Below are 19,237 nucleotides of genomic sequence, written 5' to 3'. Positions count from 1 at the left end.
CATATTTTAGGTGTAAGGGGGGCAGCGCTGGTGAAATTACGGTGGAGGGAATTGAATCAGATGGGAATATGGCTACATATACATGGGAGCGCCTTTAAGCTGCTAGGCGAACACTGCATTCCTCTCCATTCCATTGGATCTCAGGTAGCCTGCAGACCCAGCTTCTGCAGTCTGAGGGATGGAGTGAAAAGGAATGCAGGGTCTACCGAGTGGCTTGAGGGTGCTACTAACTATGGAACCATATTTTAGGTGTAAGTGTGGCACCGCTGGTGGAATTACAGTAGAAATAATTGGGCAAATAAGGGACACTATGGTTGGAGTTGCGGTGGAGGGAACTAAAATGGAAGGGAATATGGCTGCATATACCTGAGCACCATTAAACTACAAAGTGAACCCTTAATTCCTCGTCATTCCATTGGACCCAAGGCAGCCTGCAGACCCAGCTTCTGCAGTTTGAGGGATGGATTGAAAAGGAAAGCCGGGTCTACCAAGTGGCCTAAGGGTGCTCCTGTCTATGGAACCATATTTTAAGTGTAATGGGGAGCACCACTGGTGGAATCATGGTGTATTGGAGTGGAGGCACAGCTGGTGGAATTGAGAATGGCTCACTCTGCTCTGTGTCATGAAGATAACCTACACAGAGGTGCATCGATACGTGGTACCGTGTAAACTGCGACAGTGCTGGTGGCTGGTGGGCTCTCTGCAAAACCAAACAAAATAACGTTAAACTTGTACCCAAGGGTTTTACCTTAGCAAGTGATATCTCTGTAGAAATATAAAATATAAATACATATACTGTATAAATATATATAAATATATATAATTATATATAAATATAAAATAGAGATATAGGAAGGCTAGAGTTAATGTGGAGAGGTGCCATATGTATAGGGACAGCACATAGGAACAAGCATGTTTACTAATATGATTTATCTGCCATGATATCATGCCCCTTTTTTTGTGCTTCTACGGAAGCTGTTGAACTGGAACTATTCAAATGATCCGATTGGCTGCCCACCTGCCTTAAATTACATAATACATAATTTGCCCCACCCTGGAAATTTTCCAAGGGAGTCCCATGTTAGGGGTGCCCTGGAATAGAAAAGCATACAGTCCAGTTTATACTAGTGGGATAAAGTACATTGCTGGGGTGGGGACTGTACATTGAATTTCAGGGACAATAGTGGGTTGGGACCAACCAAGGTTGACTGCAGGGACAGACTAAAGATAAATCCCCCAACTCACAAAGGTGGGACTAAAGAAGAACAGCTATAGCTACATCTATAATGAGCAGCATGGCAACTCCTACAGCCAAGGGATAAGCTAATCTTACTGTTGCAAGCGCATATTATAGAGGGGGAAATACAGGAACAGTACCTTTGTCCAGAGGATCCCAAATGAGAAGTATAGAATGGCAGGTGCGCTCTTGCGCTTCTTTATGTCTGCAAAAAAGAAATGTGCTATAGTGTAATATCGTTGGTGTAAATTAGATGGTTAATCTAATTGGATCTACTCACATTCAATGTAAAATTGTTGAATGTGAGTAGATCCAATTAGATTAACCATCTAATTTACACCAACGATATTACACTATAGCACATTTCTTTTTTACAGACATAAAGAAGCGCAAGAGCGCACCTGCCCTTCTATACTTTGCATTTACCCCCAGGGACTAGGGGGTCCCCCAACTTGAAAGGGTGCTGCTAGACCAATTCAAGCAACATAAAGCGCGGATTCTATTTACACACCAAATGAGAAGATGTTATTAATCTCTGGCAGGGGGTCATGCAAAGTCTTCTTTGTCTTCTCTCTTCTCTCTCTCTTCTTCTTTTGCTATCTCTCTCACAATCGCTTTCTCTCTCAAATCGGTCTCTCGCAAATCGCTCGGAATATTTCACTTTTTGTGGAGAAATAATAAGAGATTGTAAGCAGGAGCATAATGGGGGCTGTGGACCCTGACACTTCTAGAGCCCCAGATGCCCTAAATGGCAGTCAGCTCTTTATCCTTCCACACTGCTATTTAGCTAAAAATGTTGGGCAATCAGGATGTAGGCTTTTATCACTGGCATGTGGAAAGGGCCTTCATCATCTCCCATGATGCACTATAAGGGTTGACCATAAGAGATAGGTAGCATTTGTATTGCTTATAATGTCATGATCAGGGTGGGCTTGTAACAGCACTACAGATCCCATCATGCTCTATGAATCCTTGGTTATATTTATACAGGGGTCATCTCCATATTCCTATTGGTTTCCCTTTCCCCCTGCATGTACCTAGTGTGCCTGCTTCCCATAACCAGCTGTGTTCTGATCAGTGCCCCTGCACCCATAATGCGAGGAATCCTAAGGGCAGACATTTATTCTTCGGATTTGTGCTACTTGTCTTTCTACTTAAGCCTCTCTGTTGGCAAATGACTGTTGGCATTTACAGCAGAGGCAGAAAATATTGTCTAATGCTTCAAATGAAACAAGTAAACCAAACACTAGTGATGGGCGAATTTATTCGCCAGGCGCGAATTCGCGGCGAATTTGCGCGATTCGCGCCGAGCGAATAAATTCGCGAAACGCCCGCGAAAATTCGCGGTAAAAATTCGCCGGCGTCAAAAAAAAAATTTTCCGAAAAAAGTCGCCGGCGCCAAAAACGGGCGCCGGCGTCGGAAAAACGGGCGCCGGCGTCAAAAACGAGACGCCGGCGCCGTTTCGCGAATTTTTCGCCGTTTCGCGAATTTCGCGCGAAATTCGCGAATTTTTCGGCGAAGCGAAACGGCGCAAATTCGCCCATCACTACCAAACACCTATTGCCTTAGAACTATAAGTTTTTAAGGTCTCACTCCCATTAGAGATGGCATATGGGGAGATTTTAGGCACTTTGACACCCACATGTGTTAGATGATTGGGGGGTCAGGGCTGCCATCAGAAACCCATTTTCAGGTGATACCCTGTATAAGTGTAATATCTAGGTATCTGTATCCAATTAATACTGAGTTTATTTGAATATATGTTCAGTGCCTCTCAACAGGGTGCAGTTCCCGTGTACAATTGCAGAAATTTCACATGTTTAGAAAGTAATACCCATAGAGCACAAGGTATCTTATACAATCATAGTGTATTTATTGCAGGAATGTAATGCCAAGTTGCCTTAAATTACCCCCCCCATTCCTGCTTGTCACACAGATGCCATTTGGAACAGTTTCATGACAAGCAGCTCCCCAAGCAATTAGATTGGTAGGCAGTGGGGCAATATTGGGAGCGATGACCCCACTACCCAAGCTACTATAAATGATGGGTGACAAAACACCCAAAATTGCCCTTTGTATCATCTAAATATACCCCCCTGTTCCCCGTGTATGGATCTGCTGAACTTATCTCTGAATCCAGAAATGAAATAACGGTCATCTGTACCTGAGCCGTTGAATCACCTTCCTTGCAGCTTTCAGCCAATCAGAGCTGAGCTGGGAGTGATGTCACCGAGATAAGGCATGATATCCCAGTAACTGACAGCCAATCACAAACATATCAAACTTGCACATTCTGAAACAACACTAATAAACTATAAACATAAACAGCTTTAGAACCAGGGCCCCTATCAGATCTCCTGGGACCCCTGACTGGACCCCCCCCATGTCCCCATTTAATGACGGCCCTGCTTAGATCTCTGTCTGTAACTGAACTACAGCTCAGCTACTAGTTATCATGGGGACAGCTGGGTAGTTTAGCAATGGCTAGAGACATACAGAGATCTCTGAGGCAGTAACGGGGGCCCCCACTGAGGGGGTACAGGGGGTTCTGCATTTAACGTAGGAAGTGTAACTTTAGTATCAAATGTCACATATAAAACAAAAAGTTTGATCCTTTTGTGGCACTTCCACATATTCCTGCACTAGCAGGGAGGATGCTGGTAGTTGTATGCTCCAGTATCTGAAATAACATTTTTGCTATCATATTCTTGCATACCAGCTTAGTTATTACCACATTTGACATGTCTAGCGGCAGGCTGTGCCCTTACATATGTTGTCAGGGTCGGGCTGGGGGTCCGGGGCCCATCGGGATTACTGTCTCAGGGCCCTGCCCCTGCAGTACCCCCACCCCAGTGTTAGCAGCTGTCAGTGAGCTTTTGAGAGACACATAGGTACAGAGGTTTTTCTGCTCACAGTGAAAGCTGCAGCTGTTCTGAATCACTCACTGAAGCACTTAGTTACTCATGTCCAGAGAGAGTCGCTGACTAAATGTGGCCATACACTATTAGAGGTCGCCAAACGAGCGAATCTTAACCCGATATGCCCACCAACGGCTGGGCGATATCAGGTTAATACGAACATTCGGCCCTGGGGCCAAACAATCAGATTACAATGGTGTGAATGGGCGCCGACGGGTCACAGGACTGCATCAACTAGCCGATGCGATCCTGGATCAAAGAAAAAAAATCAAACTTGCTCGATCTATATCTGCCTGATTTTTGGCCTGATATCGATTGGGGGGACCCGTTGAGAGTCCCCACACACGGGCAGATAAAATGCTTTAATCTGGCCATGTTTGGCCACTTTAACTGGGTTCTGTTCTATTCTGTTCGACATACAATTACTCCAGTCTTTATACATTACATTTTTGGCTAACTATATTGAAAAATGTTTATATTTACCCAGTGTTTTAATTTTACACTGAACTGTTCCTTTAATATATATGCTCACTATATTACCTAGGGATGCACCGAATCCACTTTTTTGGATTCGGACGAACCCCGAATACTTCACGAAAGATTTGGCCGAATACCGAACCAAACCACAATTTGCATATGCAAATTAGGGATGGGAAGGGGAAAACATTTTTTACTTCCTTGTTTTCTGACAAAAAGTCACGCAATTTCCTCCCTGCCCCTAATTTGCAAATGTAATTTAGGATTCGGTTCGGCCGGGCAGAAAGATTTGGCCGAATCCGAATCCTGCTGAAAAAGCCCGAATCCTGGCCGAATCTCGAACCAAATCCTGGATTCGGTGCATCCCTAATATTACCCCCAAAGCTGTCTGAAGGAAAAGAAACAGACATTTGAACTGCAGATGCTTAAAAAAGAAAAAAAAAAGCTTAGGTGCTTTAGGTCATCCATGTGAAGCTGACTTTTGGTTCTGCACACAGGAATTCTAGCGGCCGTCACCTTTTCACATTCTGTTATGAAGCACTTTGGAAGTCAGATTGAAGCTCAAGATTTAAAAAGAAAACCAAAGGGGAGAGTAAGCCTGACTTATATAGAAGTTTGGGGGGAATTAAGTGATAAGCTAACTTGGTGTTACTGGTCCTTTGAAAAGGTTTAGGGGCAATGATCCTCTCCTTAAATAGAAGTCCCTCTCATGACCGTTATCCCATGTTCTATTACTTGACTGTGCGCTCCACATTTTCCGTCAGCTCATGAAACATCAAGGCAACAGTTTCTATGCAATTTATTGTTCCTGGATTTGTATAGAAAACCCATTACCTGCAATACTTTGCTACATGCTGAGAGTGCACACCCAGCTGCTTGTTTGAGAGGGATTCCCATAGGCCAGTTTATACGTCTAAGGAGGATTTGTTCCACATGGGATGATTTTCATTCCCAGGCTATGGCATTGGTTCATTGCAAGGGGATATGAGATGAGTGTGGTGAGATCAGCCTATGAGAAGGCAGTGGCTATGGACAGAAAGAGTCCAAAAAGACACTGGCACACAAGGCAAGTAGCAGCAGGGTTATACCCTTGCGTGTTTATTCTGCAAACGTGCAACGTTTCGGGGTCAGACCACTTTGTCAAGCATGACAAAGGGGTCTGACCCCGAAACGTTGCACGTTTGCAGAATAAACACGCAAGGGTATAACCCTGCTGCTACTTGCCTTGTGTGCCAGTGTCTTTTTGGACTGTTTGCTGAGGGGGGTGCCGATCCCTCCGACACCGTGCACCAGGCGCTGAATTTCTGAAGGCCAGGGTTGTGCGAGCGGGCTACATCATCTTGTATGGACAGAAAGAGGCTGTGGCTCTAAACGGCATAAGAAGCTTAAGACTGAGAGACAGGACAATACAAGGATTAGATTTTGAACTACATATAGCAAAGAAACATGGTCACTACAACACAGCGTGAGGAAATATTGGGGGTGCTGCTTCAGGATTCAATTCTGGTAATGGTGTTGGATACACGGCCATCGTTTGTGTTTAGGAAATATAGGAATGTGGCGTTGTGGATTTCCTGTAGTCTATATAGCTCTAGGGACCAAGGTAAAGCTTACACCTGGCTTAGATATAAAGGGAACTACAGGTGCAGTAGAACAAGATGTAAATCATGCCAATTTCTTAAAGTTTCGAAAGAATTTTCAGCTACTAATACAGGGAGAGTTTTTACGATAAATAAATATTTCAACTGCATATCGAAGGGAGTAGTTTACATGGTAACATGTGCATGTGGGTCCCAGTATGTGGGAAAAACATTGAGAAAGGCAGGAACACGTATTCTTGAACATATTTCGGCGGTGGGTAGAAATGACTGTAAATCCGCTGTAGCTAAACACATTTTAGATAAACATGAAGGAGTAACAGATATTCAATTCCAGATTATAGATGAGCCCCATTTTGATGTGAGGAGTGGTGATCTAGATAGGAGGCTGTTGGTTAGGGAGGCGTTCTGGATTCATCAGTTGAAAACCACTGAAACATACGGTGGCATGAATAGGGAATGGGAATTATCATGTTTTTATTAAAAATATAGGGGGGTTTCTCCCTGACTCCTTGATTATCTTTCTATGTGGGTAATATGGTGGGCTATTGGGGATTTATATATGTCTATTTAGTTATGACCTACCGGAATGGGTTAATACACTTTTACTGTGGGCCTTAACTTTTTACACGTTTGTATATTATGCATGCAAGGGCTTAGGCAATTGGAAACATTGTGGAGTGATTTTGCACATTGGCACTTATATTATACTAATAACATTGTTGCAAACCATGTTATAATTTGTATTGACTACTTTGTTGCTGTCTGCACTATGCTACATGGTGACTGTTACTCCTTAGTTTCCTGGGTGAATAAGTGTTTTAACATTTTTAAGTAATATGGGGTTAATGGTTTCTGTGGGTGTGTCTACATGTGGGCTTTTAAGGGAGTTGAAGGTTGGCTGCCGACAGCTTCTGATGAAGTGGCAGGACGCCACGAAACGCGTTAAGTGGGCAGCCAGGGTTCACTGCTGCTGTAATCTGTTTTTATATGTATATTAAATAAAATCTCATTTTTTAATACTGCTCCACTGTTTTTTCTTTTCCATGAAACACCAAGGCAACAGTTTCTATACAATTTATTGTTCCCAAGTTGTCCATAACATTATTCTCCATTAAGGGAGACTTTCAGTGCATGGCAGAAAAGCAAACCTGTTTATGGTTAATGAATATAATATTATTATAGCTGTGTCAGTATGTCTTGCCTTTCATTTTTATCTTGCCATTGTTGCACCGTAATTGTGCGAGAGTAATGGTAAAAAAAAACCCCAGCTCCAACAACAATATTGTAGCTGCATTTGGGTGTCTAAATATTGAATAGAGTCTACCTGACATTAATTCACTGTGATCCCCCCTCACCCCACAGAAATTCAGAGGCAGTGCTCCCTTCAATCCCTACAAACATCCAGCGACACAATGAACTGCCCCAAAACCTGAGGTAGAGGTTGCAACCTGTACTAAACCTACAATACAAGTTGGCAACCCTGGGAATTTAGTTGCAGGTCCTGTCAAGAGTCCACAGTCCGCCACTAGAACCCATTACCACTTTCCCATGTTTTGAATTTGCCACTCAAGAATAGGTAAGCCGCAGTGGAGCGGTCACATGGTAGGATCACATGACCGTGACTTTAGGTCCTTTCCTAGGATAGGAACTAGCCGCTACCGATTTTATAGAGATGATAAGCATGACCTTCTCTTTTCCCTAAACGAATTATCTCTGTTTGTTTTTTGTTTTTTATTAGCGTTTTATGGGAACGTTTTTTTTTAGGTAAAAAAGGGGAGCCCTGCTGGTTTGTTTTGTACTCTCTAAATAGAAAACAATCATGCCGGTACCTAAATTTGTGATACAGTGTTCTCACACGGACAGTCATTCTCGCTGCTCCGTAATCCACCAATAGAATGGCAATAATGCCCAATGGCCGCTCTGTGATTGGCTGAAGGGGAAGGATCCCTGAACACGCTTACTGGGAGATGGCGGGCCCGACGCAAGTGGTAGCTTGGCTCAGTAAAGCGGAGTGGGAGCAGGTTTTGGAATATCTGTACAGTAGGGACTGCAAACTGCAGCGGGATGCGCTACACAGGATATCTGCCTGGAAGAGCAGGTGAGAGGCTGGCATGGGGCTATGGTTCCTCCTATGGGTGAGTGACAGATTGAAGGAACGAGACTGTGCTTGTTAGGGATGGCCAACTTCAAGGGAGGTAACTAATGCGTGACGAATATCTTCTGTTAGGGCATAGTAGTTCAGCAACAGCTCGAGAGCAGTGCGATTGAAGTGAGAAGGATAGGGGTGCAGCCGCACCAATACCGTTCCAATTGCAGTCTTCATTCATAGTCTTTGCTCATATTCACAATCGTAGATGGTCAATGGATATGTTTTTGGCTCAGGTCACTTATCACTTGAAGACTCCACAACAAGTTTAAATTTGCACACTGCGTTTACAGATATTTTAAACACGATTGCTTTCTCACCCAGCTGAATTCTATAGTTTATAGCTATAGCATGGCAAATGTATAGAGCATAAGTAGTTAACAGGCTTTTGATGTTTTGCCTTTTTAGTCTTAATCTTTCTTATAATATTTCCATTTGCTAATTTTTTTTTCTCTATTAACTATCAAATTGTGCCCCTTATTTGTCGTCGTCCTTCCTTCCTAACCCCTTCCCGAATGCTGGGAACTAGTGGAACTATTGCAAAAAGGAAAATTTAATATAAGCTTCATCATACTGAAATTTTCTAAATACAATTACAAATTTTGCCTCATTTCTGAAATAATCAAGTTTATCTTTACTATTTCTCTCTCATCTGTTTCTCTTCATTCTGTCTTCATGCAGCAGTTGGGTGTCAGATATTCATTGACAGATGGAATATATCTCAAATAACTGATTCCAGTACAAATGAAATCTAACAAAATAACTGCCTTTTGCACAAATCCTGCATGTCGAGAGACATGATGTCTGAGCTTTAATACATCGTCTAGGCAAAATGATCCCCCCATAAGATATATTGGATCGAACTGTCAATAAATATCTAACATTCACCTCCTGAATAAAGACCTTTATGGAATTCAGTGTCACAGGCATGCCTCTTCTTCTACAATCCGTTACATTTGAATGACGTTTTGCTGCAACATAAGGAAGAGAAATCCTCCATTTAGATCAATGTTAGTAGCAGATATTATGCAGTGAGTAAAACTTTACTTATAGCTACTGTTTTGCAGGTATAGACAAAGAACCAGTGGATTATTTTATTAGTTGTCTGTTTCTCTCCTAAGGTATGGCAACAGCATGCCTCTTGCGGTGGAGTGCACTGCCGACCTTGTGCGCTGCAAAATCCTGGACATGAGTGGAGGAATGGGGGCGGAGGAACTTGTGCTGCTCTATGGACTTGCCCTTGTAAGGTAAGGGTGAAATGATCAGAGGGTAACAAGTGTTGCAGTTTATGTTTTTTTGCTCCTTACAGAATATTGTGAATATAATTCACATATTGTTTTGTTGTGGTGAGATTTCAGACAGACTCCTACAAAACATGGAACCCTTGGCTTATTTACCTGAAAATTTGAATGATTCAATGATGAACCAACTCTAATTTTCACCCACCAATATTCGACTACTTTAAGAATTTTTAAATATCTGCCCCCTTTTATGCTATTTTATTTTGTTTTTTCCTGAATTATTTAAGATACTTATTTTTGTATTGGTTTTTCAGTTCTGCTAATAGAATATACCAGATTTTTTTAAATTTTTTTTTTAGTTATTTAGATTTTGTTCATCAGCTCTCCAGTTTTGAATCTGCAACTATTTGGTTCCTAGGGTCTTGTTTACCTTTGCAACCAGGCAACCAGGTGGTTGTTTGAATGTGAGACTTGAATAGGAGAGGAAACTGGATAGAAAGGTAGGGAATAAAGAGTAACAATAATAAAACTTTAAGTTCACAGAGCAATCGTATTTTGGCTGCTGGGGTCAGTGCCTTCCATTAGAAAACTGGAACGATATAGAAGGAAGACAAATAATTAAAAAACTATTTAAAAAAAAAATAGATAATTAAGACCAATTGAAAAGTTTTTAGAAATTGGAAATTCTATGACATATTGAAAGTTAACTTAAAAATGAACCAGCTTAAAATGTTAGCCTATCTATCCAGAGTTACTACTCCACAGACGATCATACACAGGGTGATATCTGCTACAGGGAATCTGGTTACAGATCCGCGTGAAATAGCGGATGTGTTCGCTGACTACTATGCCAATCTCTATCGTTCACAGGTGACATACGCTGATGCCCAGCTAACAGAATTTTTACTAGATATTCCTCTGCCTAAATTGTACCCATCACATGAAGCGATGCTTGACAGTCCCATTACAACAGGTGAAAATCGTGAAGCGATTGCTTCTATGCCATGGCCCCTGGACCGGATGGGCTACCCATTGAGTGGTACTGAACCGTGGAGGGAAAAACACCGGGCACAATTTGCGAAATCCTAAATCAGGCCAATCAAGAAACTAGACTCCCACCCTCCTTCGCTAATGCACTCATTGTTCTGATCCATAAAGAGGGAAAAGATCCAGCACACTGTGGTTCATATCGTCCCATTTCCCTGATAAATGTAGACGCCAAAATTTTGGCAAAGGTACTAGCGGTCAGGTTGCAACAGGTTATTACACAGCGAATCCAGCCTGACCAAACAGGTTTTATGCCCAAAAGGTCATGACAATTTGGTATCCAGGGTGGTGGTCTCCTTGGATTCCGAAAAAGCATTCGATACAATTGAATGGCCATACTTATGGGTGGTAATGGAATCCTTTGGTTTTGGTAAGCAATTTATTAAGTGGATTAGGCTGCTATATAGAAATCCCAAAGCTATTAGTGAATGACTTCATTACCACAACCTTTCCTCTTGGCAGGGGGATGCACCAGGGCTATCACCTCTCCTGTTTGCCCTAGCGATGGAGCCATTGACTACTCAATTTCGTATATCACCTAACCTGACTGGTTTGAAATATGGCCGGATAGAGGAAAGGATCTCACTTTATGCAGGAGATGTCCTAATTTACCTGGCGGATCCCGGCCCATCTCTGACAGAAGTGTTTTTGCCCAATTTACAATATACGCTGGTGTCCGCATCAACTGCACTAAATCTGTGATATTCCCTCTGGACCCAGACTTAGACCCCCAGCTTGCAGCTGACCCACGCCTCAAGTGGGTTACTACCTGTAAATATTTGGGAATCACTATCCATCTAGATCCCAATCCGTTTGTACCCTTGAATATAGCTCCCATTAACCAACAACTAACCACTGTGCTGCAGGCTTGGGGCAATCTTCCTTTAACACTCTGGGGCAGAATAAACATTGTAAAGATGGTCTATTTACCCAATTATTTGTACCTATTTCATAACTCCCCGACAGTAATATCCAAACAAACCTGTAAAGTCATACAGGCTCTGATTACTCTCTTTCTATGGCATAGTAAAGCTCCAAGAATTTCGTCAGTCAAGTTAATGGCTACATATACTAATGGAGGTTTGAGTCTACCTAACTTTTACGATTACTATATAGCTGGCCAAATTAGCTACATCAACTGGTGGTTAACACAGGATTTGAGTAATCCTAATGTACCTCTGCAAGCCCGACTAGTATGTACCTCTAATATACCTCTGCAAGCCCTCAGGAAACCAAGGGACTCATCCTCACTACCCCCTTGCATGATAGCCCCTCATGCGGCTTGGATAGTTGCTCTGAGAGCATCCAAAAAACCAACCCTTATTATTTCCCCACAATTACCTCTCTGGAGGAACTCACACCTCCAACACTTTTTTCCAAATACCTAGGGGACATAAAGGTTCATAGATATGATCACACTAAGAGACAAGATGGGAATTCCAGACCTTCCTATGTACCGCTATTTACAGCTGAGGCACATGTTTATGGCACAATTTGGGTATGGGGAGTTGAAGATGGGGGAACCAACCCTTCTGGTCCAACTGAGGAACGAGGACCCTATTAAAATGGTCTCCCTGCTTTATGCATGCCTACAATCCACCAAATCCCCCTGTTCCACTCACTTTATAGACAATGGCAGGTGGATATCGAGGATCAATGGGAGGAAGGAACAGACAGGCTTTTACCAGTTTCACATAAGTACGAGAGATAGACTTATTCAGTACAAATTTTTAATGAGGATAAATCTGACCCCTAATAGACTCCATAAAATGGGGAAAATACCTCTTCCAGTGTGCAAGAGATGTGGAGATAATGATAGCTCACTCTGGCATATGATATGGTTGTGCCCTATAATTTCTAGATACTGGGGTAGGGTGGTAGGCTATATGGTTGATACACTGATCTTACCCCCTCTGGAAAAAACAGAAATTTGCCTCCTGGGTCTGATAGATGATGTTATACCGGACTATAACACCAGGGTTCTAGTGAGGACACTGTTATTCTATGCCAAAAAGATACTGATAATGCAATGGATGGCTCCTACTCCCCCCCCCAAGAAAGGAATCTGGTTTGCCTATGTTAATAAGATGCTGCTGCTAATAAAGTTGACATATGAGGCCAGAGGACAACCTGAAAAATTTGAAAAGATATGGGGTGTTTGAATGGAGACAAATATGTTAACCTTGCCATAAATGTGTGATACAAACATTGATGGTCATTGAATGTGTACAGAATGTGATGTCATAATTGCTGCCGTGACTTTGTTTTTCCTTGTCTGCTCCCCTTTCCCTTCTTTTCTGTATCCCCCTCCCCTATTTGAAAATTCAATTAAAAAAAAAAAAAAAAAAAAAAAAAAAAGTGAACCAGCTTAGAGTTAAAACGTTAGTGCAAGTATTAAGTCTGCACAAGGTATCCATAGGAAATACAAGTAAGATGTCAGCTTGGCACTGCTATCGAAAGAAGTAAATTAAATATTAATTTGATGATATGGTAAGGGCCCAGTGCTACTGCATTTCTTTCTCAAAGATAGGGGGATTCCTAATATATCGGTAGCCAACCAGTAAATATGACCTTTCTTTGTCCTTTAACTATCCTTTGGCCTAAAATGTGGTTTGTTTGCACTGACTTTTCCCTTGTTTTTTTTAACAGGTTTGTAAATTTAATAACTGAGCGCAAACAGAAAACGTTCGCTATTCCTTTGAGGAGATTGGCTAATGAGGTGGTTGCATTTTATTTAATTATACAGCTTTTTCATAGCGTACATTGTCTGATGAAGCTTAGAATTTGCTTTGACCATTATTGTAATCGGGTTTATTCTTGATGTCTGTATTGCAATCCAACATTTGGGTTACAATGATCTATTTTTGTCTATCAATGTTACTTTATAAAAGGGGATGAAGTAGCCCTTTCTGTAACAATGGCCAGCTCTTTGATCTATATTGTGTGTTGTAATAAGCGTGGCATGGAACAAAGCGCCACCAGAGACCTTAATTCTGCAGTGCTGGTGTTTTAGTTGCCACATTTTGTGGCACGATAATGTTTAATTATCATTCTGCATTGGAGCTGCTTATATAGCAGTGATCTGATGTATCAGTTAACTGTCTCTTTGTATTTTCTTAATTTGTTAGGTGTTGCATACAGTATTGGTTTGATCAGATCTCACAGTTACTTTGTGACCTCTAATCTTTCCCTCCCCTTTTTCAGTTAAAGATCCCAGAGTGGGTGGTGAACCTGCGACATGACTTAACCCACGGAAAGTTACCCAAACTTGGCATGTGCAGGAAAGGTAATGATCAATTATTTTGGGGCTATAGGCCTTCCGTGGGGAAGGGACTTATGTAAATCAGGATTTCTGTAACTGAAGCTGGCCATAGATTGCAGATTATAGCGTCTATGTCAGACGAATGATCGTCCGTGGCAATCTTCCAACCTGCAAACATTCATATTAATATAAAGTTGTAAAGAGAACAAATTGGTAGACATCAATCATACGACATTTATGTCCGACAAATATTTGTGACAATCTCCCATTGATATTGTCAGTTGGGCAATGCATGCAGATATATTATTGGTAGTCAATACAAATCTTTTAACCTGTCCGAATGACCAATTGCCACGGTACGAAAAATGTTGGGACACTCCACACACGGTCTGAAAATCTTACGAACCTTCATTTTGTACGATGGTATCTTTGTGTCTATGGCCAGCTTTAGAAATAAAGAATAATAATCTACAGGTATTTCTGATTCATAGGTTAGCACAGGTTTAATTTGTCAGTGTCCAATGATTCAGGACTTCAAACTTGTCACTGGGGGTCACCATCTGCGACATTCACATGCTCAGCGGGCTCTGAGCAGCTGTTAAGAAGCTAAGCTTAGGGTTCGTCTCAAATTATCAAGCACAAAATTAGGTTTGCCTGTAATGTAAGATGATGCTACAGAGCTGATTATTAAATTCTGATGCTTGTTTCACTGGTTTCTGTGCTGCCATGTAGTTATCTGTATTAATTACTAATCAGCCTTATATTGTAACATTTATATTCTATAAGTACTGTATATTGTGAGTCTGTCCTTAAGCCCAGTAACTGAAGCAGCACAGAGCATGTGCAGTGAATCCGTAGAAAAGAAGATGGGGAGCTACTGGGGCATCTTTGGAGGCGCAGATCTTCACTACTAAAGGGCTGTTGTTGCCTTGGGCTGGTACAGAAGCCTAAAACATAATATACAACATTTCTAGCCTACATGTTTTTATTTTTTTATTTTTATAATCTTTTTTAATGCTTTTTCAAAACAAAATACAAAAGAAAAAGAGGGTTGGTGGAGATACAAGTCACAGTGGTTGACATTCAGTGTTTCTAGCCTACATGTTAAGTTTAAGTTCTCCTTTAATATTTGTCTCTTTTATTCTATCATTCAGAAGTTGAAGTTTTTATAAATATTTATCTTACTTTTTCTTACCTAATAATAATAATAATAATAATAATACAGTGTCCTTAATAATAATATACAGTGCCCTAATCATGTCTAACATAATTCTTCTCTTGCCTTGCTACCAACCTAGGGTGGGACTGTGTGATGGAGTGGCTGAGGCGTGAGTACTGGTCCCGTCAGTTGGGAAACACACCATCCTCACACTGGGGGTCAGATGGAGAGGACTCAGAAGATATAGATGAAGTTCTTCCTTCTCTCTCAGTAAAGGAACAGAAAAAGCTGACACTTACTGGTTGGTGTTTCTAGTATCCTTGTCGTCATGTTATTTGGCAATTCTACAGTGTAAAATGCTTATTAATTACTCACTGTCTGAGTGAGTTATCATTCAGCCGTTCAGTAAATTGTATAGGTTTAGAACGTATATGGAAACCAGTTACAGCTGGTGAAAAGAACACAATAGCAAATTAGGTAACTATACAGTGTCCTGCATAATGTTAGCGACAAACACATTTTATTTGATTTTACCCCTCTGCTCCTTCAGTGTAAAATGTTAAATCAAACAATTCAGATATGATTAAAGTGCACATTCCAGACTTTCATTTAAAGTTATTTGCATACATTTCAGTTTCACCATGTAGAAATTACTACACTTTTTATACATAGTCCCCCTCATTTTAGTGCACCATCATTATCATTAAGAATGCACTAGTGAACTTTGTAATCCCAAAGGGACTGGTAGGCCAAAGAAGACCTCCACTGCGGATGACAAAAGAATCCTCTTACCCACTTTGGTAAAGAAAAATTCCCAAAGGTCTGTCCAACAGTCAGAAACACTCTTCAAGAGGCAGGTTTGTCTTTATCACAGACTATTATCTGCAGAAGACTTCATGAACAGATATACAGAGGCTATACTGAATGATGTAAACCACTAGTTCGCCACAAAAACAGGATAACCAGATTACAGTTGCGAAAAAGTACTTAAAAGAGCCTGCAGAATCCTTTAAAAAGATGTTGTGGACAGACAAAACCAAGATTAACTAGTATCAGAGTGATGACAAGAGGAAAGTATGGAGACGAAAAGGAACTGGCTAAGATCCAAAGCATATCAACTATAGGTTCCATGCAGGATGCTGCCACTTTGCAGAGTGATTTGTCTAAGTCGGGAAACTGGGCAGCAAACTGGAAAATGAGGTTCAATGTTGATAAATGCAAGGTTATGCACTTTGGCAAAAATAATATAAATGCAAGTTGTACACTAAATGCCAGTGTGTTTGGGAGTTTCCTTAAATGAGAAGGATCTTAGGGTTTTTGTAGATAACAAGTTGTCTAATTATGGGCAGTGTCATTCTGTGGTTACTAAAGCCAGGGTCGGACTGGGGGGCCCGGGGCCCACCGGGACTGCTGTCCAGGGGCCCCCCTCCGGCCCCCGCAGCCCTACAAAAATGCGTCTGCCCAGCAACACCGCCGCTCGGCGCATGCGCAACAGCGCCGTTTGGCGCGCATGCGCAACAGCGTCGCCGGAAAAAATTTTTTTTCCCGTGATTGCAAATATTTAGAGACGGGTTCTGGCCCGGCGGGGGCCCACGAGGGTCGGGGCCCACCGGGTTTTTTCCCGGTTTCCCGCCGGACCAGTCCGACACTGACTAAAGCAAATAATGTTCTGTCTTGCATAAAAAAGGGCATTAACTCAATGGATGAAAACCTAATTATGCCTCTTTATAGGTCCCTGGCAAGGCCTCATCTGGAGTATGCAATGCAGTTTTGGACTCCAGTCCTTAAGAGGAATATAAATGAGCTGGAGAAAGTGCAGAGACGTGAAACTAAACTGGTTAGAGGGATGGAAGACTTAAATTACAAGGGTTGGGGTTTTTTGTCAGGGGACCTTTTTACCCATAAAGAGTATCACCGTACCAGAGGCCACCCCTTCAGACTAGAACAAAAGAACTTTCATTCGAAGCAGCGTAGGTGGTTCTTCACAGAGAGGTCAGTGAGGTTGTGGAATGCACTACCTGGTGATGTTGTGATGGCTGATTCTATTAATGCCTTTGGAGTGGCTTGGATGATTTCTTGGATAGACATAATATCAAAGGCTATTGTGCTACTAAATTCTATAGTTAGTATAGATATGGGTTTATATAATTTATGTGAAAGTAGGGAAGGGTGTGTGTATGGATGCTGGCTTTTCATTTGGAGGGGCTGAACTTGATGGACTTTGTCTTTTTTCAACCCGATTAAACTGTGTAACTATTTGTTAAACATGGCGGTGGCTGGTGTTATGGCTTGAGCATGTATGGCTGCCACAAGTACTGGCACACTTATCTTCATTAGATAATGAAGATAATTGCAGTTGCACAATGAATTCTGAGGTGTATATAAACATCCTATCTGTTCAAGTCCCATTAAATGCCTCCAAACTCACTGGATGGTGCTTCATCCTGGAACAAGATAATGATCTCAAACATACTGCTAAAAATGGAAAATTCTTGAATGACCACGCCAGTCACCTGAATTAAATCCAATTGAGCATGCCTTCCATATGCTGAAGAGGAAACTTAAAGTGACAAGCCACTGGAACAAGCAATAGTTGAAGCTGGTCTGCAGTAGAGGCTTGGCAAAGCATCACCAGAGAAGATACTTAGCACCTGGTGATGTCTAAGAATCGCAGACTTCAAGCAGTCATTGCATACAAGGGATATGAAACAAAGTATTAAACATGAGTGCTTTAATATACCTACCATTTCTTTGTCACAGACATCATGGTGCCCTGAAATGAGGGGGCTTGTCCCAAACATTAAGGAGGCACTGAACATAGCATTAAATGTAAATTCCGTATATGCCCAGAAGGTGGCAGGGTATGACCGTAAAATCTATAAGAAAAAAAAAAACAAGGAAATTTGTATTTGTTTAAATGTTTATTGCTGCTAGATTTGTAGCTGTTTAACCACTAGTGAGAAGCATGCAGTATATTGTTAACTGTATCCAATCCTTGCCAGACATTACAGTTCTACCTCTATAAAATTCATATACAGTAGAACCTCAATTTTCCATCTCCTAATTTAAGTTTTTCGTCCCATTTTACTTTGTTTTGTGGTCCCACCTATGTATTAGGCATAATACATTTCCCTCATTTTAAATTTTCCTTGATTTTTATTGATTTTTTCCCCCTGAAAACTGTTAAATGGGGTGTTCTACAGTACAGTTTGCTTGTGTCATACTTGATGTAATAATATTGAATATTTACCCTCCTCCGCAAACAATACTTAAGCAGCAACTATTCCTACTTTTTACAAAACATTTCCTATGAGTTTGGCTAATGGTGGCCTATAGGAGCTGAATATGGTTTTTTCATGGACCTCCTAATGTGTTTATAATTCCAAAACAAACCAGAGTTGAGGTTAGGCCAGTAGGTGTGTCATGACTTCATGTTAGGGGCAGATGATACCACTGAGGAACATATAGAGCAGGGGTCAGCAACCTTTACTATCAAAAGAGCCATTTTGCCCCCTCTTGCACTAAAGAAAAATAGTCTGGAGCCGCAAAACATAACACAGCTTTTAAACTTTTAAAAGTTTTAACCTTTTTTTTAATTTTAACTGTTACAACAACAGAATACAACAAACAGAAATGCAGTGTGTATGTGTAGGCCTACTTTGAAATAAGTTAAACACTAAATAGCCCTACTAAATGTTAGTGGTCTCATCTGTTTAAAGGAGAAGGAAACCCCCAGGGCGCTAAACCCCTCCCCCCCTCCCCTGTGCTGCCCCCCTCCCTCCTCCCCCCTGGCCTACCTGTCCCCCTGGGCAAATGCCCCTAACTTTTTACTCACCCCTCTGCGCAGGTCCTGTCCACGGAGTACGCAGTCGCCATCTTCTCCCACGCGCGTCTTCTTCCTGCTCTGATCGGCGTTTTCTGGCGCATGCGCAGTAGGAACAGGTACCGGTACGGCTCTACTGCGCATGCGCCGAATGTCACGAAGTTTTCCGATTTCACTTCGTGACATTCGGCGCATGCGCAGTAGAGCCGTACCGGTACCTGTTCCTACTGCGCATGCGCCAGAAAACGCCGATCAGAGCAGGAAGAAGACGCGCGTGGGAGAAGATGGCGACTGCGTACTCCGTGGACAGGACCTGCGCAGAGGG

General features: G+C 41.8%; 1 protein-coding gene across 3 annotated transcripts in view; it reads left to right on the top strand.

Annotated features, from left to right (window-relative positions):
• The first annotated feature begins 8,081 nt into the window (after nt 1–8,081).
• The window catches only part of las1l.S (LAS1-like, ribosome biogenesis factor S homeolog), a 29,143-nt gene continuing 17,987 nt past the window's right edge, over nt 8,082–19,237 (top strand). Inside the window, exons 1-5 of one of the 3 annotated variants that reach the window (XM_041574451.1) lie at nt 8,082–8,332; nt 9,502–9,627; nt 13,318–13,390; nt 13,873–13,954; nt 15,229–15,390. In XM_041574451.1, coding sequence (XP_041430385.1) covers nt 8,202–8,332; nt 9,502–9,627; nt 13,318–13,390; nt 13,873–13,954; nt 15,229–15,390 — 574 coding nt within the window. In that variant the 5' untranslated portion in view covers nt 8,082–8,201. Of the gene's footprint in view, nt 8,370–9,501; nt 9,628–13,317; nt 13,391–13,872; nt 13,955–15,228; nt 15,391–19,237 lie in introns of all 3 variants that reach the window. The other 2 variants (XM_018232955.2, XM_041574452.1) reach the window with 2 other exon arrangements.

The sequence above is a fragment of the Xenopus laevis genome, chromosome 8S, assembly GCF_017654675.1.
Source record: "Xenopus laevis strain J_2021 chromosome 8S, Xenopus_laevis_v10.1, whole genome shotgun sequence".
NCBI lineage: Eukaryota > Metazoa > Chordata > Amphibia > Anura > Pipidae > Xenopus > Xenopus laevis.
This window is presented reverse-complemented; position numbering and strand designations above follow the sequence as displayed.